We start from the raw sequence: 23907 nt of genomic DNA on the forward strand, positions 1-23907 counted from the left end.
TCAGTTTTTGGCAGACAATCACTTTTTGGCACAACACCCGGAAGTGTCTCCGTGGCAGAGTCAGTTGAGACTGTCACTATACGATACGCAAACATAGAAAGCGGAACTCCGTAAACATGGGTTTTGGTGAGTATTTTAATACACGTATTACTTTAAAATAACTATACTCGTGTGTTTAATGGTGTGACGGTGCCATGATGATAGCTAATGTTAGTGCTGATGTGAGCTTTGATGTTGTGTTTCAGGGACGATCGTTGCTGTTGTAGGGGGAGCAGGTAAGGCTTTGGACGGTCTGTATGGTCACCGGGGTTCAACCTACCCACGGTATCTCTCTGTTATGTTGATCCACTACCCTGCAGTCAGGAGAAGCGGTCACACGAAGCTGGCTGTCGGCTTGATAAGCTAACCCTTGATTGGGGCTGACGCTTGACAGGGATTGTTTTTGGCAGCATCAGTGGCGTCGTTAGGCCTATTTTAGGGGTGCTGAAGCCTCCCTAAAATATTCTTAAGCCCCCCTAAATAATTTGGTGGGGTTTTTTTTTGTTTTTTTTTTAATTTATTCGATTTTTTTTACAGAACTTGCAGACAAATTCAATATAAAGATGCAGGAATATGAGTTTAAAGAAATAATAATATAAACCTGTCGCTATTCACACAAATATGATCATAACTCGGTTGGTCCCTTTCGCTTTACATTGTTAAGGTAGCGTCAGTGCTTCGTTATCCAATCCCTTCCAGTTGTTCACAGGGGACATCCACATGACTGAAAATCCAGTCCTCGTTTTCACTGCTACTTTACACTCCGCTCGTATACACCTGCAGAAACACTAGCGTGCATGTGGCAAACGGCAAGAAATCATGGATATACGCAAGTTTTTCAAGAAAGTAAGTTTTCATCACTGGCTGGTAGTAACAATTAGTTAGCTCCAGCTAACAGCAGAGAGTCCCATGTAAATAATGAACCAGGTGCTCCCCATTTTGTAAATAAAAACCTGGCTAGCGCACTAAGTTAAATTGTTAGCATAATTTTAATTTCTGTCACTCGTTTTAGCTCTGAAAAATCCAGCTGAGCTCATTCAGGTATGGTTATCATCAGTGGAAATAATAATAATCACTCCATCCCCATTAACCTGTAGGAGTCAGGGCAGAGGAGCACAGAGAGGCAGAGGGGAGAGACGTCTGCTGGAGAGGTGAGTCAAAGGATGGAGTCATTTGTGATGCAGACAGTCTGATTAGAATTTTATGGGACTCAATATGGATATGAAATATGAAACATTTCAGTCACGGTACAACATATAAGACCTGTTTAACTTGAGCTTTTATTTAGGAGAGTCAAGGTTAGAAAGTGGAGAGAGCAAAGAGAGAGATATGTATATAAGTCAAATTAGCCTGACTCACATATTTTTGAGGGTTCTATTTTAATATTACTTCAATTCAAGTAATTTAGTAATATTTTTCAGGGCTTTAAATTGCAACCATTTTAGTCACATGCGTGCTCAAAATATAATGTTTGTAACTTCAAAATATTTGGGAGCAACAAATTACTGTGGAGCGGGAGCAGAAGTCATGATATTAGCAATTTACATTACAATTCAGTATGTTTTAATGTATCTTGAAGGGTGAGGCAGAAGGAGTGGCTGAGGGAGAAAAAGGTCAACAGGCAAGTTCAAGTCAGAGAGAGCAAGGAGAGACAGAGGAGCTGCAGCAAATAGATCGAGAGGCAGAGGAAGATCAAGTTATTACAGAGAGAGGAGAGCAAACAGGCCAAGAGAGGGAAAATGATGAAGCAGCTGCAGCAACTCATTCTACTACAGGGTTTGATTTAGGTGACAAAGACACAGGGCCCAGACAGGTGAAGCTGAAGAGCTATCCACATGATACTTTTGGTACACAGAAGCGAGCATTTAACCACAGCTGGTTTGAAAAGCACAACTGGTTAGAATATTCAGTCAACCAGAATGCAGCTTTCTGCTTCCCATGTAGAGTGTTTGGCAAAAACATCAAACATGATAGTTTGGTCAGTAACGGTTGCAAGAACTGGAAGAAAGCTTTAGTCATCTTTGGCAAGCATGAGATGGCACAAACACATAAGGACAGTGTTGTTACATGGAAAAGCTACCAGGGAACTAGCAAACAGGGAAACGTTGCACAGATGATAGCAACTGCAAATGTGAGTGAGATAGTCGAAAGAAGAGAGTATCTCAGACGAATTGTTGCAGTCACCTCTATGTTAGGGAGACAGGGACTCCCTTTTTGTGGTCATGATGAAGGTGAAGACAGCCCAAACAGAGGGAATTTTCTTGCGTGCATGGAGCTTTTGAAGGAGTTTGATGCTTTTCTTCAAAAACATAATCCCCCATCAAATGCACAGTATATCTCACCAACATCCCAGAATGACATGATTGACTGTTGTGCCCAGGAAGTTACTAGTGTCATTGTATCTGAAATGACAAAGTCTAAAGTCTATTCCATCATGGTGGATGAGGCAAGGGATAAAAAGGCAGAACAGTTAGCTGTTTGTGTCAGGTACGTGTCAGAGGGGGCAGTGAAGGAGCGTTTCCTTGCACTTGCAGAGATAAAATCATTTGATGCCCAGTCCATTGCAAATGAGATTCAGCAGCAGATCCAAAACTATGGTCTTGCAGAGCTTAAGTGTGTAGCACAAACATATGATGGTGCAGCCGTTATGAGTGGCTCCACTGGAGGTGTACAAGCACATTTTAGAAGGCTCCATCCTGAGGCTATCTATGTGCATTGTTATGCTCATCAACTCAACCTGGTTTTGTGCAATACTTGCAAGGCTGTCCCAGAGGCTGTGGAGCTTTTCAGCTTGTTGGAGTGTGTGTATTCTTTCTTCAGCACCTCCCTAGTCAATCATCATAAGTTCATGGAGACTCAGGCAAAGCTTGGATTGACAAAAACTGAGCTTGTGCAACTTTCAAACACTCGCTGGGCATGTCAGTTGCGATCAATCAGTGCAGTTCTTGAGACATTGCCTGCCATTTTGGAGTGCCTATCTGCAATTGGATCCCCCATAGCTGTTGGTCTCAGAGCAAAGCTCTACAAGTTCTCAGCAGTCTATGCACTACTGATGTTTCAGTCGATTCTGTCTGTAACCGAAGGACTCCACAAATTCCTGCAGAAAGAGACTTTAGACCTGGCAGAAGCTTTTATCTGCAAACAAGCTGTGTGTGACACACTTAAGGGCAAACACTCAGATGCATTTGCTACAGAGCTGTATGAGAAAACCAAGGCCCTGTGTAACACCCACAGTATCCCTGAACCAGGTGCCAAGACAAGGCACAAACAGAGGAAAATGGAGGATTTTGTCCTGGAGGCAACTGTGGGTTCACGCACTGAATTGAACAACTCAGACACATTGAAAAGAGAGTTACTTTTCCCTTGTGTGGATCGGATGGTTGGCGAGCTTGATCAAAGATTTTGCAGTGTAGATGCAGGGCTGCTAAAAGGCGTCCAGGCATGCAGTCCTAAATCTGAGAACTTCTTGAGTGAACCACACTTGAATGAACTTGCAAAGCACTACAGACTTGACCTGAAAAAAGAGGAGGTTCTGGTGGCCAGAAACTTTCTTACCCGGAAAACAGAGGCTGGATGTCCACCCAAAAATATGTTGTCTGTGTACAACCTCCTTGATTCAGACATGTTTCCCTCTCTGAAGGCAACCATCCAAGTTGCCCTAACAGTGCCTGTCAGCAGCTGCTCGTGCGAACGGTCCTTTAGTGCACTGCGTCAGCTGCACTCCTGGCTGCGTCAAACAATGGGTCAGAAAAGACTTCACAGTCTTGCAGTCATGTCTATTGAAAAAGACACGCTTCAGCATCTGAGTCACAACAGAGTGATTGACCGATTTGCCACTCTTAAAAACAGACGTCATTCTTTGATGCTTCCACCCACCAAGTAACTGGTGATTGCAGCCAGAAAAATGTACTTTTTTATTTTCAGTTTTTTTCTTGTTATTGATGCAGCAAACACATTTCCTCTGTTTTTTTGTTGTACTGTATTATAAAGCAGACTGAAATAAAACAATAGATCTATTGGTGGCCTAGGATGTTTAATCTGTCCAAAAAAGTAGGAAAACAATTTCTCAGTCTTTGTTTTCTGTTTGTGAAATTTTGTGCTCATTCACTACGTTCGTTCATGTCGTGTGCATCTCTTGGGGGCTAAGCCCCCCCTGTCCTTAAAACCTAGTGACACCCCTGGTAAGAATATAGATTTATTACTGATGCTCCTCAGGGAAAGCACCAAAACTTTAGAGTCTTTTGAAAAACTTTAGTCCGTCCTACTGTCTGTACACCGAGGTCTGGGGGATCTTCTACGAATAGTGACGCTATTTTCAGAAAACCGATTAGTCAGCAGGCGTTGTTTCATACCTGCTGATCCTTAGTCATAACTTGAACCCTGTGTGCGCCATTGTAACTTATGCTCTCAAATGAAATATAAAGATTATGCATGAAATCACCACCTACTGACCAATACATCATCCAGACAATAGGGTCACTGTTCATAGAAAGTCCCCCAGACCTCTGTGTGTGGACAGTAGGAGGATCTAATGTTTTTGTGTTCGTTTTTCCCTGATGTCATTAATAAATGTAGATCTTTAGATACAACTTTATTACTTTACGTTTTCCTGTTGGAAGCAAATGTTTTACAACATTTTCTTTGTTCTCCAGCAATAATACATGATTGTGAAACAGGACACAAACTTGTACTTGCTGACCTTAATTATAATCATCAGATTCTCCAGTGCCTCAAACACAGAACTGTGATATTGAATCTATAAACTTACACAGCTTTTCTGGCTTCAAATAGGCCAGACTTTATTCATATAATGTGTATTTTCCAGTCATGCTGTCCAAAGTGCTTAGAGGGCACAAACATTCATACAGCACTTTTAATACTAAACTACTGTAAAGTACTTTTTCCTCTTACACTTACACTTGACAACAGCACCAGCCCTTTTACGTGAGCGAGAAGGGTGAACCCTGGATTAACTTAATTTGTTTCATAACAGCTTCATGTGACCACTTATCCAGATTGCCAGTGTTGGGGTAAGTGAATCCAGATAACTGAAAGATACCCTCGATATGCTAAACTTGCTTTAACATTTAAAGCGAGCCCAGGATAAGATGTAATCCTGCCTCGTACCTCAGGCCTCTGCTTATATAAAAACTTTTTACATGGCATATCATTTGTAACAGTCACACTGATGCTGGTGTTCTCGTCCATGTGCAGTAGGTGCAGTGGCCTTGGCTCCTGTTGCTCTGGGGGCCGTAGGTTTCACCTCAGCTGGAATAGCTGCAGGCTCCTACGCTGCAAGCATGATGTCTGCTGCTGCGGTGGCTAATGGAGGCGGAGTGGTAGCTGGAGGCCTGGTGGCTGTTTTACAGTCAGCAGGTAGGCTTGTTGTCTGACTTTACTGTGGTTTCATCAATAGTGCTGTATACATTCACTTTATTAGGAACCTACAGTGGCCCTGAGAGGCAAACGGACCTCAACTTAAGAAAACAGCAGCAATAAGAAAAACGCTGCAAAAGCACACAAAACACAACGGAAATAGGAAAAAACAGATTTCCGAAAGCACAAGGGAAGTGTTTCTGGGGAGACAATAACCCGACGGACGAGTTGCAGGAACCAAAAATATACTAAGAATTGGGCTGGGAGACACTTAAAAGAAGTGGAGCATCTCTCAGTTTTGTGAGGAAAGAAAAGATTAGAGGTAAGTGTGTTAGCCTAACTATTAGCCTAAAAATCCGTCATCAGTATTAGTTTTGTGTGCTTTTGTAGCGTTTTTCTTATTGCTAGTGTTTTCTTAAGTTGCAGTCCGTTTGGCCTCTCAGGGCCACCGTAGGAACCAAAGCAAAGGTGACCCTTGCTCCTGTTGGTGGTGACCAGTATATGTATACTCGGGGACTGAATAATTCAATACAAATGACTGATAACACATTTACAAATGTACACACTGATTCAACTTAAATCAGTTGAATCGTCCCCATTTAAGTCTGTAAACTTAAATGGGGACGGCCTTAGTGTCCTGTGTTGTGTTACAGGACTAAGTTTGTGGTGTGGGGCGATCGTGCCTCAAGAGTTGGCAGTTTGTCTTGTAACCAGAAGGTTGCCAGTTCGAGCCCCGGCTCCAACAGTCTTGGTCGTTGGGCAAGACACTTCACCAATTGCCTACTGGTGGTCAGAGGGCCCGGTTGCGCCAGTGTCTATGTGTGGCTACAATGTAGCTTGCTATCACCAGTGTGTGAATGGGTGGATGACTGAATGTAGTGTAAAGCGCTTTGGGGTCCATAGGGACTAACTAAAGCGCTATACAAATGCAGGCCATTTACCAGACCCTTAAAATGACTTTAGTGCCTACAACATGAGTGAGGTATTGGTGTATAAGCCATAGGGCATTTTTTAGTTTATGAAATCTGACACCACTAGGGGGCAGTGATGCCACTATTAGGTGGCAGTCAGTTGTTTTGATTCCTGATAAAGTTAGAAGCAAACTCAGCTGCTTGACTTGATGCAACATATTGAAGCTGTGAATATTTTCCCTCCTCCCTCTTGAAGGTGCAGCTGGGCTGCCGGGGGCTGCCACTGCAGCTGTGGGCGGTGTTGGAGCTGCTGCAGGAGCAGGACTGAAATTGCTGGCAGGTGTCATACGGAAATAAAAAATGTAAATAATCTCACATGGCAAATTCTAATGATATTTTGTTGCCACTGCTCTTCCTACTAATGAGCATTGTTGTGATGTCAGAAATATGAGTGATACATTTTTTAACTGTTTCAGTGAATGAGTGAAAGTGTTTCTGCAGTCAGTGTTTCTGTGCACCAAAGAGTAATTCCACAAATTCAGAGTGTTGTAAAAATTTCAGGATTTAATGAAATTTTTTGGTCATACCACGTTACTGAAGTGTTTAAACTAAAGAGTGTTCTAGTGTTTATTCATTCAAGGTTCAAAATAAAGGAAGATATTAAACCAGAGTGAAGAGTTATCTTTTTTGAAGATGTGCTGTACATTTGTCGTTCTTACATCTTTGCCACTGATTATTTCAGGTGTAGGAATGGAAACTCACTAAACCCTTTCCTTCCTTCTCTAAGCAATATTTTACTTTGTTGAAAGATCTAAATAAGAGTAACTGAAATTAACTTAATTAAAATGCATTTCAAAGTGTCTGCTGGCTCCAGTGTTTTTAAAATTTGTAATGGTACAAAAGATTATTTAAAGATTTAATCCTCACACAATAAACCTCACACAATCTTCCCCCCCCCCCCTTTTTTTAAGGATGTGCAGATGTTTTTTTTAATGTTCTACACTAAAATTTTCATATCAATTGATTACTTTATTGTAGGAAATTGTAGTTCTAAATTTCAGAATGGTGTTAATGCCTTTGTCTTCACTAAGGTGAGTCTGATTTATTTATTTTTTAGCTTTCAGGTGCTCGTGTTTTGATTTCTTAAAGCCTTGCACCCGTTTCCATAATCTTACCTGCAGATGAGCTCGGTGCATGTATTATGAGGAGTCTTTCTGTGGAGATTATTGTAAACTTTCTGGAAACTGAGGCATTCGTGGGCTCTATAACTCATTCTACTTTCTTTGCTTTCCCTGTTTAGTATTTTGCATTTTTGCATAGCACTGGGTGAAGCTGGTATTTGATCCCCTACAACCCAGTCAGAATTTTGGCACATTTTCTGGACTTTTATGGAGTGGTTGATATTTCTGCATTACATTATGATGTTTAAAATAAAAACAACTATGCTTTTATTTTGCATGGATTTTTATTTTCACATTAAATTCAGAAAATTTCTTCGTATCAGTCTTGGGTTCAGATCAAACAGCTTCATGCTCTACAATGATACCTAAAAATGATGCATTCAAAATAGCAGTAATCTTAATCCACCATATATTTAATTTAATTTTCAAATTTTGCTTTAAGCTGAGTGTCTGACGTTTCTAAAATGATGCTTCATTTGAGATCTGTCACATGACTGAACATCTGGTATTTGTTCATAGTGTAAATCTTAACGTGTTCCAGTCTGGTTACAAATGGTTGAGAGCAGCCAACCCACTGTTCCTCCAGCACCAGCAACACCTCCAATGGCAGCTCCCGTCAGACCTCCCATACCTACAGTGAGATTATAGACGCCATCAACTGTTTGTTATTCATGTGTAAAGCTTTTATGCTATTCTTTTTGATGCTTCTCTGTACAGTATATGATTTGCATTATATCTGTTTTATATATTTAAATATGTAAGCAATTTTCTTTGCAACATCTAAATAATATTGTTTAAATAATTTACTAATTAAATCAAAATATCTGGTTTACCCCAGGACTGCAGGGTTGCTATGAGACCTCCTGCTGCAACTCCTCCTCCATTAGCAACTGCAAAATATGACATCAGTTTGGCAGCAATGGAGCCTGCTGCTATTCCAGCTGGAGTGAACCCAGTGCAGCCAGAATGGCTGGAGCCAGAGCCACAGTGCCAGCGCCTCCTGAATATTATTTTATATATATATTGGAAAGATTTTCAAATAAGAAGTAACAAGAACCAACCTTAGTTACAAAAAGTTTATTGTGAAATGTAAATAAAAACAGAAGACAGTGATGTGGTCCTGCCATGAAATTTAAAATGAGCTAATGTTATTTCTTGAAATAGTAACATGTTTTAGTTGTTCAACTGTAAATAAAGTTTATGTTTATAAGACTTGCATTGCATTGTGGGTTGCGTGAAAGCGGTGAATCACGTCATCTGACAGCTTACCTCCGACTATAACGACTCCCTTGAAAGACAAAGAGTGAACAAAATTGCGCATGGAGTAAGAAATTCATTAAATTACACTGCATGAAAAATAATAACATAAACAGTAAAATATGAAGGATTTACATATTTCATCCCAGTCCATGATATGTCCACATTCAGATGATACAGAGAGTGTATCCGTAGTTATGCCCAGATATCCACAGTGCAGTGGTATATTTTGTCCAGTGCATCCCCCCCTGCCTTTTTATAATTATTGATAGAAGTTTCACTTTCATTTCTTAGTAAATGATACTAACTGCCCACACGTGAACAGCAGCACCGGACAAAATACACCACTGTACTGTGTGGGGTCGCAATTTCAAGAGGTTGTGTGAGCAATTCCTCAGGTTAGAAGAAGGTTGATTTCAGCTCCCAAATTCCAATTAAAGTCAAAAACCACAAAAATCACAGGAGAAGAGCAGAGGTCTATGCCAGTTGTTTTATTCAACAGTGAAGTTCAGCAAAAAGAAGGAAAAGCAAAAGCTCCCCTAGGGTGTTTGCCGTAGGCGCATGCAGGTTGGGACCAACCCCAATGGACAGACAGCAGGGAAAAGCCCTGATGACTCTTCTGTCCCCTTCTTATGGGCCAGTAACCCCAACTCCTGCTGCTGGGTAACTTTCCACTTGTCCTCCAGCCAAAAACAGCAGAGCAGGGTCAGGTACCGACCAAGATACAGGCAGGGGCCAGTCAGGACTCTGGCTAAGGGCCGTCTGCAGAGGGGCACCCTTTGATTAACCCTTTGCTTTGCCTTATCACAGTTGGTCACATCATGGTCAAAAGTCACACATTAACATACATCAGCAAGTGGCATAATCTTATGACATTACTTCTGACTGCAGACAGGTGTTGATTTTGCTACATGCGAACAAATATCTGATGATGTTTATTGCAGATATGCAGTATACACGTCATTCAAAAAATCCACAACAACTATGCTGCTTCTCGGTAAAAATATTATCATTGTATTAGTATTTAGTTACTTGTATTTTCCTACCATAGACAATAGTAGAGACATACATTTGAATAGCCCATAAAGTCCATACAAGCTCTGTATAATAACCTGTCTTTTGTTCATTTATAGTTCAGGCAAAATCACAGAAATACACCACTTAATGTGTGAAAGCATAATAAATGGATGGATGGATGTCAACCCCCTGAGATCCAACCTCAGAATCACTTTCACTTCCCAAGAAACAACAGCTGACCCTCACACTTGTATATAAGGCACAGTCGAGTCTTAGGCTCCTCATCCTGTGTGAGATAATGGGTCTAAGTGAGTACAGCTGCCTTTTTCACATCGTCTATAGCTACATCATATAAGCTCATGATTATAGCGTCACAAAAAATGTCTAAATAATTACAGCTGGGCTGAGGTAAGATGTTTTTTTCTTTCTTTCCTGTGTTTCAGTGACAGCTGTAGCGATCACAGCTGGGGCAGGTAAGACACTTAACCTTACTTTGTTTTTGTTTTTTTAATCACTCAAACTCATAGGAGAAGTCATAGTAGATATCATACATCACTGCTAAATTGCTTTAATAAAATATCCTTTATTCACAAAGTCTAAATTGTGGATGTCCCCCTTTTAATTCTTTGTGAAACAGTAAAGGTAGAAATCTTTGTGTAAATAACATTTACAAGTTACTCAAGTCATTTAAAAGTAACAGACCATAACTGGTAAAACTGGTCCAGAAGGCTACTCAGGACCCATTTGTTTGTTGTTGTTTTTTAATCAGGATGGAGTAGACAACTAGAGGGCTTTTGAGGCAGTTAGAACAGGGTGAGTTACCTTCATCATCGGCTCCATCTAGGCTCTACACTGCGTATTGGGTAAGGCCCGAAGGATAAATGACTAGACATTTAAACTAAGAGCTGATCCAGACTTCCTGTATTGGGGTGCTGGTTCCACAGATAGACACACGTCATTATGCTGCAGTGAGGATAAAGCTTTCCCTTCTGTTGGATTCTACCTCAAGGTCAACTAAAACACTTGAATATATATTTGAATATATTTAATTCTACCAGGCGCTCCTGCTGTTTCCTCTCTCTGTTTGTTTTGTTTAAACAAAGACAGAGAACAAAACAGAAAATATATTACCTGCGAACTACTGTACAAGGTTGCTATGACACTCACTGGAACTGCATCTCCGTAAAATATAGCAAAATATGACATCAGTTTGGAAGTACTGGATCCTGCTGCTATTCCACTTGAAAAGAACCTCAGTTCAGCCAGAACAGAAGGAGTCAGAGCTAGTTTCCATCTGCAGTCCCCGGGGGAGGTCAAAGAGACATAAAAACATGAAATGAATGAATCATGTGGTGCTTACCTCCTAGATAACATGCACTGGAAAAAATACAATACTGCAATGTGGTACTTTTGGGTATAATTACTGTAAATTTATTTGTATTTATTTTTTCTTACCATACATAATAGCATAGAAATACATTTGCAATGACCCAAGTGAAGTCCATACAAGCTCTCCATAACGAATTGGGTTTTTTTTAAAAAACTTTTAGGCAGGGTGACTAAGCAACTTCCTCTGTTGCAAATTCCCTGAAATACTTCACAGTACATGAAAAGCATAACAAAAGTAAAATAAAAATAAATATGTCAAACCCTCTGAGATCCAACCTCAGAATCACTTGTTCCAAAATGACTGAGGAAGCGTTGTTTACTTCACAGACCCAGTGACGCCCACTCTAAGAGTTTTGTTTCCTAGGAATAACAGATTGTGCCTTATTTATAAGGCACAATCTAATCTTAGGCTCCTCATCCTGAGTGGAATAATGGGTCTATGTGAGTACAGCTGCCTTTTTATATTATCTATAACTACATCATATAGGCTTATGATAGTAGCATCACAGAAAATGTCAAAATATTTACAGCTGAGCTGAGGTAAGATGTTTTTTTTCTTTCTTTTTTTGTGTTCCAGTGACAGCTATAGCAATCGCAGCCGGAGCAGGTAATACAGCTGTTTGTTTTTTTTATTTATTTATTATCACTCAGGCTGGTAGAAGTTGCACATATCATACAAGTATTCATTTCGAAGCATCCTGATGATCAGTAACCAGGTTTTTCTTCCTGTTGTCAGGTGGAGCAGTGGTGTCTGCTCCTATTGTCCTGGGGGCTGTAGGTTTCACTTCAGCTGGAATAGCTGCAGGCTCCTACGCTGCAAGCATGATGTCTGCAGCTGCTGTGGCCAATGGAGGAGGAGTGGCAGCAGGAAGTGTGGTGGCTATTTTACAGTCAGCAGGTAAAAAAACAAAAACAAAAAAACCCTTAGTATGATATACCGGACAGGCCTTATAAACAATAACATGTCGCTGTGTTGCAGTGAGGATAAAGCCTCCCTCTCTTCTCTGCAGCTCAGTTACTTCATCTAACTGCTCGATCAGCTGTCTGGTGTTCTGAAGCCTGTTTTCTCTCTACAGGTATGGCAGGTCTGTCTGGGGCCGCCACCGCAGCCGTGGGCTCTGTTGGAGGAGCTGTGGGATTTTTGGCTACTCTCATCTGAGACCAGGAAATTATGATAATCAGAAAGAAAAATAATAACAAAGAATATAATTACTGTTGTTAGAAACAGTTGCCAAAAGTATCAGCGTCATGCTTCAGTAAAGCTTGGCTGAAATGTGAGTGCTGGTAATGCTGTGGTGTTTTATTACGAAACACATGGACACGGTCAAATTGTGCAACTTGTTAAAAACGTTGATGGTCTGCCCAAAATGATTTCTGCTATATAAACTGTTGGAAAAAAATTGCTGACATTTAATCTGTCAAACACATCTGAAACATGTCTCTCATTAATGACATCTGAGCAGTTTTGTGCCAGAAAGAACATTCCAGTCAAAACACGATCCAGTTTGTGTTGCTCTCTGTCGCCCTCTGTTGTTCAGCTGTGAACACAAAGTTTTGTTTCTGAGGAAATGAAACCTTGCTTGCTATAAAAACCAGCCCGTTTCAGAGCAGACGCAGAGCAGATAAAGACATGGACCCTGGTGAGCCATTCGTCTTTGATAGAAACCAGCTGAGTTATGGCCCAGTGTTCTTATGTTGTGTTACAGCAGTGGTTACCAATTTTGTTTTGCTAGGACCTCGCTTTGTTTTACAAGAAAATCGTCCCCCCGCATAAACACATCCTAAAACCAGTTTTCAAACCTTTTGTAAACAATTAAACAAATAAAAGTTAACTGCAATAAATTACAGGTTGCAATTAAATAAACCACTACCTCTTTTAAAAATCAGAAAAACATCTTTAATTATTTTACATATAGTTGTTTTTTTTAATATATACAGGGCTGGACTGGGACAAAAGTTGGCCTGGGCATTTTGACTAGAGACCGGCCCACCAGGTATTATAGGAAACGCCATAAAGTCTTTGAATGAAAACAAACGCTGTCGTGACAGTGATGTCTGTCGTGATGTCTGTCTTGATGGTATATGTATGATTTCTATACATTTTACATCAGATAAAAACTTTAGTTGTAAGATCCAGATAATTATTTATTAAAAGCCAGACATTTTAAATGAGAATAAGAAAGAAAAGTATTTCTTTGTGCCCCCCTTTCCCTGTTAATGCCCTACCTGACCCCCTGGCAAAGCTGTGCTAGACCCGCCTCTGCACAGTTACCAGCTGTCAGCTACGTAAAAAAAGGATCCTGGTGTTATTTGTCTCTCAGAAACGGTTCATAACTTCCCTTCAACTTATTCATGTCACCTAAAAGGTAATGACCAGCAGCTTGATGTCACGGGGTGAAACGGGACAAGTTATTTAGAGTTTTATTGTGCATGTTTTGCAATGTTTTATCTGTTTTAATATTTTAATATTGTATATTGGGTTTGTTTGTATGAGCTTTATTGCATGTTTTTATCTTATTTAAATTGAACACCTGTCCTGGAAAGACTCCGCCCCTACCTGATAATAAACTGATCACACCTGCGAGAGATCCCAGAGAGGCCAATAAGAGGGCCTGGCAGACCAAAGGAAGGAGTTCGACCGAGAGGCTAGAATGACGGCCAGGAGTAAGTGGTGCCAGGCGGCGGCGGCGCCTGCAAGCCGAAGGGGCTGGTGGAGCTGGGCGTTAGGGGAGAACGGACAGTACCAGCGCGCAGGGCACCAGTGCAGAGAGTGACAGTACCAGCGGGGAGAGCGGAGACAGCACCAGCGGAAGGCACGGGACGGCTGTGTGGCTTTGCAGTTTTTAAGAAGCGGCGGGCGGAGTTGAGAGCTCTGCCCACCCGGGGTAAGTCTTTGACTTATCCCCTTTTATTGAATAAAAACTGCCGGAAGAATAGTGACTGCCGCTCCTCCCTTTCTCTAGCATATCAAGACGCGAATGCGGAAAGGAAGGAGAGGACTCCGCTGGGTTTCCCTTTTACTTCGCTGGATTTCTTAACTCCCTGGGACTTTTATGCTGTGGTGGATGCCACTGGACTTTTAATGTTGTGTTTTATTGATTTTTATTGTGTTATCCCTTGGCCAAGGTTGTTTTAATTTATCCTACATTTTTAACTATTTAAATATAATAAATTATATTTTTAATCTTACAGTTTAAATTGTGTGTTTCCCTTGGCGGCTCCACTGCTCTGCCCGTTTTTAGGAAGGTCTCCTTCCTTTTAAAAACACAAAACATCTTGGAAATAAATCAGCCTTTCCGCTCCGTTACATTTACGGTCGTGGCTGCAGAAAAAATCAGCTGATACAAGTAATATTAAATAAATTCTAACAACAGCTGATCAAGCTTAAACGTGCTGCTGTTGTTTAGCGCGACATCCGCTGGTTTCCTCTTTCTGGCGCAAAGCGGGAGATAAACAAACAAGAGAGACGGGACTTGCGTCAGAAAAACCGATCAGCTGATCATTGATCAGTTTCATGATTGAGGTAGCAACAGGAGAAGGAGGGAGAGAGAATGAGAGAAGAGGCATCAGCGGGTAAAGACATAGAATAACTCCAGCTTTTTGTCTTTTTTCATTCTAGCTGAAGTACGGGACAAATCGTGTTCCTTTTCAGTTCAATACGAAATGCGGCTGCCTCAGGTCTCTCCTCCTTCCTGCCCTTTCCCTCATCCACCTGCTGGCCTCTGTGGAAGCTCCGCCATAGCCACCACCAAACATCAGAGTTATTTTTACACATCTGCCAGCATCTGGCTAATCCACCACCTTTCATTTTTTTATACCTGTCAATGGAAATTATATTTAGTAGTCAGTATAATCTTTTAATAATATAAGTTTGTTTATGGTAGAATACTGCATGTAATCATTTGTGTTTAGAAGTATATAGTTGGTGGCATATTGAAAGAATGTCTCATCCTAGGAGGTCTGTAACGACTTTGTGTGCATTCAAGAGTGCACTGGCATTCACACCTACATCCTGGGGAACTGGGAGAGGTCATACCTTCTTTTCCAATTTTACGGTAGGATAAACGTAGCTAGTCTAAGTCCCTTTTTATTTAAATGAACTGCTGGATTTCCAGACCAGCAGGTTTACGGAAGTCTTCACGGGGTCACAGCTTAACCTCTCACACACACACACACACACACACACACACGGGGTCACAGCTTAACCTCTCTCACACACACACACACACACACACACACACACACACACACACACACACACACACACACACACCTAAACATCCATATTCCAATGTAATGATCAAACGCACCCACTGATCTATAAATAAAGACCAGGGCAGTGGCAGAGCGCGAGTCTCAGAGCGCTCACTCTCAGTGCGAGTGCTCTGTACTGCCCTTGCATGCAAGTAAAACTGTGTGTTTTTCCTCTCTGATTCTCAGCTGAAGAAGTGTCTTAGAATACATCTTTTGACATTTGTTTTGGTCCTTTGTAGCCGGAGCAGAAACATCAGAACTGTTATCCGTGACTCTGTTCCAAGATCTGGCGGACTGATTCCTGACGCCGTGGGGAGCCAGCACCGAAGTCTGTGCACAGCCCTCTTAGATGAGGAGGAAAGCCCCGGAAGGTGGACTCGAGTCTGGGCGGTCTGGTCCACGGCGGTGGGATTCAGTCTGACGATCTGAACCACCAGTTCGCCAAAAGGAACTGTGTTTAGACTGTTTTTAGAGGTAGCCGTAAAATACTTCGTGACAAAATAGTGCGCAAATGTCTATGTGTGTATGTGTCTGGAAGTAAGGGTTACATGAATAGGATGAGGGACCTATGGATTCTTCGATACCCAACATCCACAATGACGGCGAAACAACTAGTAGCTCAGTGTTCCAACATTCGAAAGAAGAGACTGCTCTCACAGCTAGAGATTGACGAGGTACAACATAAATGCTACGGCAAGGGGGAGCCAGGTCAGGGGGGAGATATCATCACCCCCACCCAAGATTGGGTACCAAGCCCGGGTGGGGGTGATGATATCTCCCCCACCCGGGGAGATATCATCACCGATAGGAGAAGGATCTTTGAGTGCAAGAGAAACTGACCTGAAAGATAGGATCATGGCCAAGCTTGAAACCTGGACCCCCCGTAGCCGGTTAGCAAGATTACGTGAAGTACCCACAGAAGGTCTGCTAGATGATGTTAATGCAGCACTACAGACGATACCTACAGCCACGATTACCGACACTAACAAGCTGATCTACAATACGGCAACAGTGATCAGTGAGATGCTTGGCTACAAGTTGAACAGCCACAAGGGGCAGTACCCTCCATGGAGAATGAGGCTAGAGGGCAAGATCAAAGTAGCACGGAGGGAGGTTAGCCAACTATTGGAGTTGCAGAAAGGCGCAACTCCGCCTTTGAGGAAGGTGCCTAAGAAGTACAGGAAGCTGTCCATACATGAGGCCTTGGAAACTGCCAAGCAACGACAAACAGCCTTGGCCTCCTCAAGCGGCCTTGGCCAGCCGCATGAGGAGGCACACCAGAGCAATAGAAGGCAGGAGAATAAACCAGCTGTTTTCCACAGAACCAGCAGAGGTGTACTCTCAGTGGCAGGGGAACAATAAGAGAACAGCACCACCAAGGCTGGAGACGGAGCAATACTGGAAGAGAAGGAGAAGAAGGACGCAACCCATAACGGCAATGCTCAGTGGCTAGTGGATCTGAGGGCAGACCACAGCGACCTCCCCGAACAGGGTCCAGTAAAAATCACAGTGGCAGATATCCAAGAAAGGGTCTCCAGTATGAAGAGATGAACAGAACCAGGCCCTGACATGGTTCACGCCTACTGGCTGAAGAAGCTGACTGCACTCCACGAGCGTCTGGCAGCACAAATGAACCAGCTGCTAGTTGACGAGAGACACCCGGAATGGCTAACCGAAGGCCGGACAGTCCTGTTCCTCAAGGACCCCAAGAAGGGACCGGTCCGTCCAACTACCGACCAATAACCTGCCTCAGCACCACGTGGAAGCTCCTGTCAGGCATCATAGCGGCTAAGATGAACAGGTACATGGGTCAATACATGAGCCCAAAACACCAGCTACTGGCAGACCAAGCAGTCAGCCGAGACTGCAGGACCAGACTGACCAACCTGTGCACTGCCTGGATTGATTACAAGAAGGCCTATGACTCAATGCCCCACACCTGGATTCTGGAATGCCTAGAACTATATAAGATCAACAAGACCCTGAGAGCCTTCATCAGGAACTCAATGGGGATGTGGCGGACAACACTGTAGGCCAACCTCAAGCCCATAGCACAAGTCACCATCAAGTGCGGGATCTACCAAGGAGATGCTCTGGCCCCACTGCTGTTCTGCATAGGCCTGAACCCCCTCAGTGAGATCATTATCAAGACTGGCTACGGATACCGACTACGGAATGGAGCAGTTGTCAGCCACCTCCTGTACATGGATGACATCAAGCTGTATGCCAAGAGTGAACGAGACATCGATTCACTGATCCACACTACCAGGATATACAGTAATGACATCGGGATGTCATTCGGGCTGGAGAAGTGTAGTCGGATGATAACAAAGAGAGGGAAGGTAGTCAGAACTGAGGGGATCAAGCTACTAGAAGGCAACATTGCAGACATAGAGGACAGTTACAAGTACCTGGGGATCCCGCAGGCGAATGGGAATCATGAAGAGGCCGCTAGGAAAGCTGCAACCACCAAGTACCTGCAGAGGGTCAGGCAAGTCCTGAGGAGTCAGCTGAACGGTAAGAACAAGATCCGGGCTATCAACACCTACACCCTGCCCGTGATCAGGTACCCAGCTGGTATAATAAGTTTGCCAAAGGAGGAGATAGAAGCCACTGACATAAAGACAAGAAAGCTCCTTACCATGCATGGAGGGTTTCACCCCAAGTCCAGCACCCTGAGGCTGTACGCTAAGCGGAAGGAAGGGGGCCGGGGACTGGTGAGTGTCAGCACCACAGTCCAGGATGAGACAACGAACATCCAAGAATACATTGGGAAGATGGCCCCAACTGACCGAGTGCTCAGTGAATACCTCAGGCAGCAGAAACCCAAGAAAGAGGAGGGAGACGAGGAACCATCATGGAAGGACAGGCCCCTGCACGGTATGTACCACCGGCAGATAGAGGAGGTGGCTGATATCCAGAAATCCTACCAGTGGCTGGACAAAGCTGGACTGAAAGACAGCACAGAGGCACTAATCATGGCAGCACAAGAACAAGCTCTGAGCACAAGATCCATAGAGGCTGGGGTCTATCACACCAGGCAAGAGCCCAGGTGCAGGCTGTGTAAAGATGCCTCTGAGACAATCCAGCACATAACAGCAGGGTGCAAGATGCTAGCAGGCAAGGCATACATGGAACGCCATAACCAAGTGGCCGGCATAGTATACAAAAACATCTGTGCCAAATATGGCCTGGAAATTCCGAGGTCAAAATGGGAGATGCCCCCAAGGGTGGTGGAGAATGACCAAGCTAAGATCCTGCGGGACTTCTAGATACAGACGGACAAAATGGTGGTGGCTAACCAACCGGACATAGTGGTGGTAGACAAACAGAAGAAGACGGCCGTAGTGATCGATGTAGCGGTCCCGAATGACAGCAACATCAGAAAGAAGGAACACGAGAAGCTGGAGAAATACCGAGGGCTCAGAGAAGAGCTCGAGAAAATGTGGAGGGTGAAGGTAACGGTCCCCGTGGTAGTCGGAGCACTAGGTGCGGTGACTCCCAAGCTAGGCAAGTGGCTCCAGCAGATCCCGGGAACAACATCAGAGATCTCTGTCCAGAAGAGCGCAGGACCCTCAAGCTCCCAGGCCTCTGGTAGAGGACCCGAGCTTGAAGGATAAACCGCCCGCAGGGGCGTGCTGGGTGTTTTTCATATATATATGCATCATATCAGTCTTTGGGTGAGATAAAACATCTTCCATCTTCATCCTCTACACTGATATTTTATTTAAAAAATGATGAGTAAAAGTCATCAGCAATCTTTATCAATCATTTTTGTAACTCGGTCCTCAAATCATGCTTTAATCGGAGTGTCTGTCATTTACACATAAAAAAATAAATTTTAATTCAGGCTATTGAGTCAGTCTAATTTGGCACAATAGGAAACATTTGAAGGCCAGTTTGTGTTTATTCAGTGTGTTAATTTTCATATTTCACAGTCACGTTGAGGTTACACACAGTTGAGATCATCCAACCCGCTGCTCCACCAACACTTCCAAACAATGCAGTGGCAGCCCATGACAGACCTGCTGCACCTGCAGTGAAATCACATTAGACACTATTAGCTGTTTGTTATACTTGTGCAACATGAGAAAAGCTTTTATTCTTCATTGTCACACCCTGATTTACATACACTATTTTACACATGAACCTTTATTTATACAGATGTATGCACAAATAGTGTTTCATATCTTTTATAAACCTCAACAGCCAAAGTGGACTAAAATATTACTCTCAGGTACTATTAGGAAAATATAATAAAATATGTCTATTGTTTGTTTTGTTTGACACGCACTTAGAGGGAGCTAGTGAGAAAGAGAGAGAGAGATAATATATAATAAATTATTCAGTTTACCCCAGGACTGCAACATTGCTAAGACAGCTGCTAGAAGTCCACCTCCACCACTGCTGACGGCAACAATTGACATTAGTTTGGCAGCGATGGAGCCTGCTGCTATTCCAGCTGAAGTGAACCCCAGCGTTGTCAGAATGGCAGGAGTCAGAATCACAGTTCCAGTAGCTCCTAGATAAAAAAGTTTAGATTAAAGATTTTCATATCAAAATTACGCTCTGGTTAATGTGGTTAATGTGATGGCATACCTGCAATCGTAACGATTGCCTTACCTGTCAATGAAATACAAAAAGATATCAAGAAAAATTTGCAATAAGCAAATAATAACAATTCATAAACACTGTATAATGGAATAAAACTATTACTAAAGATATAGACTCACATGTCTCTTCCCAGTCCATGTCTATGCTTTCAAAGATACCTTAGATGACACAGAGAGCTCAACTGCAGATACTAAAATATGTTTCAACCTGATGCAGATTTTTTACTTTTTCCAAGCATGGCCACTCCCATTTCTTAGAAAACAACACACCCTGACAGCAAATATGAACAGAGGAGGAGCAGCATAAGGATATTGTTTTTTAAAAATAGCATGAACACTATTATCTGTATATATACAGTGGCTTGCAAAAGTATTCAGCTCCCTTGAACTTTTCCACATTTTGTCACATTACATCCACAAACGTGAATCAGTTTTACTGGAATTCCACATGAAAGACCAACACAAAGTGGTGTAGATAGATAGATAGATAGATAGATAGATAGATAGATAGATAGATAGATAGATAGATATACACACATATGTCTTGCATGTCCATGCTTTCAAAGATAACAATCAAGAGCTCAGCTGCACATATATAGTAAGTAAGTAAGTAAGTAAACTTTATTTATTAAGCGCTTTTCGCAGACAGGCAATCACAAAGCGCTGTACACAAATATTAAAATATTAAAATAAACAATAAAATCAGTAGACATTATATACAATGTAAAAGATCAAATGTAAATAATGTAAAAAAATAAAATAAAATATGTAGATCAACAAAAGGCTTGTTTGAACAGAAGAGTTTTTAACTGTTTTTTTAACTGTATATAAAGACATACCTGATGTATGTCTTTTGCTTTTTATCCAAGAACTGCCACTCCCGTTTCTAAAGGAACAATACAAACCAGATAAAGGAGGAGCACAGGGATGTAGTTTTTAAAGAAATAAAATAAATATGGTTATCAAGTATGGTTCATAGCTGTGGAAGCACAAACGTCTTTGCCACATAAAAAAAAAAACATATCCCTTTACAATGTTCCACGTGAAGTCATTTGCGGTGATGATCAAGCATCTCAGAGATGTTAAAAAAAAGGCTTAGTTTTAGATAGTTTTAAAACATGAGAAGTTGAAATGTGCTCCTATCATTTCTCCTTCATTGGATTTTCAACATTTTGCTTCTCATGCTCCAAGTATCCTTGTAGTCCATCACTCCAGATTAGGTGAAAATGATTAGGATTAAATGCAGTATAATAACACTTTCATGAAACTGTGTCCTGTCATGATCTCCAGTGCTGCCATTTCATAGGATCTCCTGTCCTGTCTCCTCAATCACTGGTTGTTCTTATAACTCATTTCACCTTCTGCTCTAGTGTTTGTTGTGATAAGCCTTTTATTTTCTCCCATTTTATTTCTGTTTCTGTTTCTCACTATTATTCATAACAGGCTTAAAACCAGAATCAAGGTATGACTCAAGCATGTGAAGAAATTTTACACTAGTTGGTACCATCTGTCTTTCCTGTATTACATCCCACACCCCAAAGACTTGAACAATTAAGATTACATTATAATTGTTTGTTTTTAAGGATTTTTTGAAAATAGATAAAGTTATAGATTTACAGATAGTGACTCTTTTAAGCAGCCTAATGTAAAGTGACAGTTTGTTATTATTAAGCAATCTATCATTTCTTTATTTTGTGCTTCACAGGTGTTTCATACCTGATGTAGCTTAGCATGCAATAACTCGAGCTCCTCAGAGTACAGTATTCTTCCATCCCTGCTTGCAAAACTGTGAAACATTGTACAAAGTTTTGTAGGGAAACTAAATATCCTCAGTAAACATCAACACAAGGTGTTTTTTTCTTAGCTGAACTCAGGTGAAAGACCCCGGAGTACACGTGAAATCACAATGAACGCACAGTAAAGTGACCTTTAGTGGGATTTTTAATCTTGTTTTTAATTTTAATCATACTGTGTTTAATATAAGTCTGCAGATGAGGACGTTAGAGCACCACAGCTTGCAGCACACAGCACTGTGCTGATTCATAATAATGCAAGGAGAGGTTTCCTCCTAAGCAAACAGAACATACAACAAAAGGAAAAACAGGTCATTCAAACTAACCTGACCTGACAAATTAAATGTACAGAACTTGTTTTGAAGTAAGAAAGAAAAGGCCCTGATCCTTTATTCATCTGATTCCTGAATGTAAAGGAGGACTGTTCATGGGTGAGGCTTCATCACATTCCATTACTGTTGTCACTGCAGTGGTGTGACGTCACAATTATGTCTGAACAACTACCAGAAGTTAAAAAGTGCAAATGTAAATAGAATAAGTAGGATAAATAATAAATAAGCAAGAGCAATAACAAACATAGCTACATGTCAAACATTCATCCATCCATCCATCCATCTTCATCCGCTTATCCGAGGTCGGGTCGCGGGGGTAGCAGCCTAAGCAAAGAGGTCCAGACCTCCCTCTCCCCAGCCACCTCCTCCAGCTTGTCCGGGGGAATACCAAGGCGTTCCCAGGCCAGCCGAGAGATATAATCTCTCCAGCGTGTCCTGGGTCTGCCCCGGGGCCTCCTCCCGGTGGGACATGCCTGGAACACCTCGCCCAGGAGGCGCCCAGGGGGCATCCTTGCCAGATGCCCGAACCACCTCAGCTGGCTCCTTTCGATGTGGAGCAGCAGCTGCTCTACTCTAAGCCCCTCCCGGATGGCCGAACCTCTCACCCTATCTCTAAGGGAGAGGCCAGCCACCCTTCGGAGGAAGCTCATTTCCGCCGCTTGTATCCGCGATCTCGTTCTTTCGGTCACTACCCACAGCTCGTGGCCATAGGTGAGGGTAGGGACGTAGATCGACCGGTAAATTGAGAGCTTCGCTTTTACACTCAGCTCCCTCTTCACCACGACTGACCGGTGCAGTGTCCGCATTACTGCAGCCGCAGCCCCAATCCGTCTGTCGATCTCCAGCTCCCTTCTCCCATCACTCGCGAACAAGACCCCGAGATACTTGAACTCCTCCACTTGGGGCAGGAACTCATCCCCGACCCGGAGTGGGCACTCCACCCTTTTCCGGCTGAGAACCATGGCCTCAGATTTGGAGGTGCTGATCCTCATTCCCACTGCGTTACACTCGGCTGCGAACCGCTCCAGTGCGAGCTGGAGGCCCTCACCCGATGAAGCCAACAGAACCACATCATCCGCAAAAATCAGAGATGAGATTCTGAGGCCACCAAAGCGAAAGCCCTCCGCCACTTGGCTGCGCCTAGAAATCCTGTCCATAAAAATTATGAACAGAACCGGAGACAAAGGGCAGCCCTGGCGGAGCCCATCACCCACCGGGAACGAGTCCGACTTATTGCCGGCAATGCGAACCAAGCTCTTGCAACGGTTGTATAGGGATTGAATGGCCCGTAGCAATGGGCCAGACACCCCATACTCGCGCAACACGTCAAACATTCATAAAAGCTTTAATATTTAAAAAAAAGTATTAGTAAGCAATTTGTAAGGCAATAGTGAAGTTTCTGCTCAGACCTCCATGAACTGTTCCATGACAGAAAAAAACACTTTGGTCTCGCCTGTCCAAACAACATTGTTCCAGAAGTTTTGCGGTTTGTTTAGACGAAAATGATACCAGCTTCAATAAAAATGCATTTAAAATGTTCATTACTTCATTGTCTTATTTTAAATTATTTAAAACAATGCAAAGGTTAAACCCTAGGTCATCTATTCAATTCAATTCAATTTTATTTATATACTGCCAAATCACAACAACAGTCGCCTTATGGCGCTTTATATTGTAGAATAGATCCTACAATAATACATAGAGAGAAATACCCAACAATCATATGACCCCCTATGAGCAAGCAC

The 23907-nt window shown here is 42.4% G+C and overlaps 4 protein-coding genes and 2 pseudogenes across 5 annotated transcripts; 4 read left to right on the forward strand and 2 right to left on the reverse strand.

The window, feature by feature from the left end:
• The first annotated feature begins 11 nt into the window (after window positions 1-11).
• On the forward strand, window positions 12-6996 carry LOC147306474 (interferon alpha-inducible protein 27, mitochondrial-like). Its single transcript, XM_086274536.1, has 4 exons — window positions 12-126; window positions 246-275; window positions 5254-5415; window positions 6583-6996. The coding sequence occupies exons 1-4, from the start codon at window positions 117-119 to the stop codon at window positions 6681-6683; spliced, it is 303 nt and encodes a 100-aa protein (XP_086130662.1). The 5' UTR covers window positions 12-116; the 3' UTR covers window positions 6684-6996.
• On the forward strand, window positions 282-5020 carry LOC147306475 (zinc finger MYM-type protein 1-like). Its single transcript, XM_086274535.1, has 3 exons — window positions 282-885; window positions 1137-1190; window positions 1619-5020. Exons 1-3 carry the CDS (start codon window positions 859-861, stop codon window positions 3920-3922), a joined length of 2385 nt encoding a protein of 794 aa, XP_086130661.1. The 5' UTR covers window positions 282-858; the 3' UTR covers window positions 3923-5020.
• A 782-nt stretch (window positions 6997-7778) lies between the features above and the next one.
• Window positions 7779-8950, reverse strand: LOC147306476 (interferon alpha-inducible protein 27, mitochondrial-like; annotated as a pseudogene). Its single transcript, XR_015126367.1, has 4 exons — window positions 8900-8950; window positions 8777-8795; window positions 8341-8507; window positions 7779-8138 (listed from the first exon to the last, which is right to left on the reverse strand). The product of XR_015126367.1 is annotated as an interferon alpha-inducible protein 27, mitochondrial-like (transcript).
• A 2500-nt stretch (window positions 8951-11450) lies between these two features.
• Window positions 11451-14471, forward strand: LOC147306477 (interferon alpha-inducible protein 27-like protein 2A). The gene is made up of 4 exons (XM_086274537.1): window positions 11451-11611; window positions 11748-11777; window positions 11907-12068; window positions 12247-14471. Exons 1-4 carry the CDS (start codon window positions 11602-11604, stop codon window positions 12327-12329), a joined length of 285 nt encoding a protein of 94 aa, XP_086130663.1. The 5' UTR covers window positions 11451-11601; the 3' UTR covers window positions 12330-14471.
• Window positions 14472-18402: 3931 nt separating this feature from the next.
• LOC147306478 (uncharacterized) lies at window positions 18403-19270 on the forward strand (annotated as a pseudogene).
• Window positions 18938-20176, reverse strand: LOC147306479 (interferon alpha-inducible protein 27-like protein 1). Its single transcript, XM_086275880.1, has 4 exons — window positions 20158-20176; window positions 20024-20047; window positions 19779-19946; window positions 18938-19458 (listed from the first exon to the last, which is right to left on the reverse strand). The coding sequence occupies exons 1-4, from the start codon at window positions 20174-20176 to the stop codon at window positions 19343-19345; spliced, it is 327 nt and encodes a 108-aa protein (XP_086132006.1). The 3' UTR covers window positions 18938-19342.
• Between the last annotated feature and the right edge of the window lie 3731 nt (window positions 20177-23907).

This window comes from Aulonocara sp. 'chitande type north' Nkhata Bay, linkage group LG19 (genome assembly GCF_057382095.1).
Source record: "Aulonocara sp. 'chitande type north' Nkhata Bay isolate Kocher_YH1m ecotype deep benthic linkage group LG19, A_spYH_male_GT1.1, whole genome shotgun sequence".
NCBI lineage: Eukaryota > Metazoa > Chordata > Actinopteri > Cichliformes > Cichlidae > Aulonocara > Aulonocara sp. 'chitande type north' Nkhata Bay.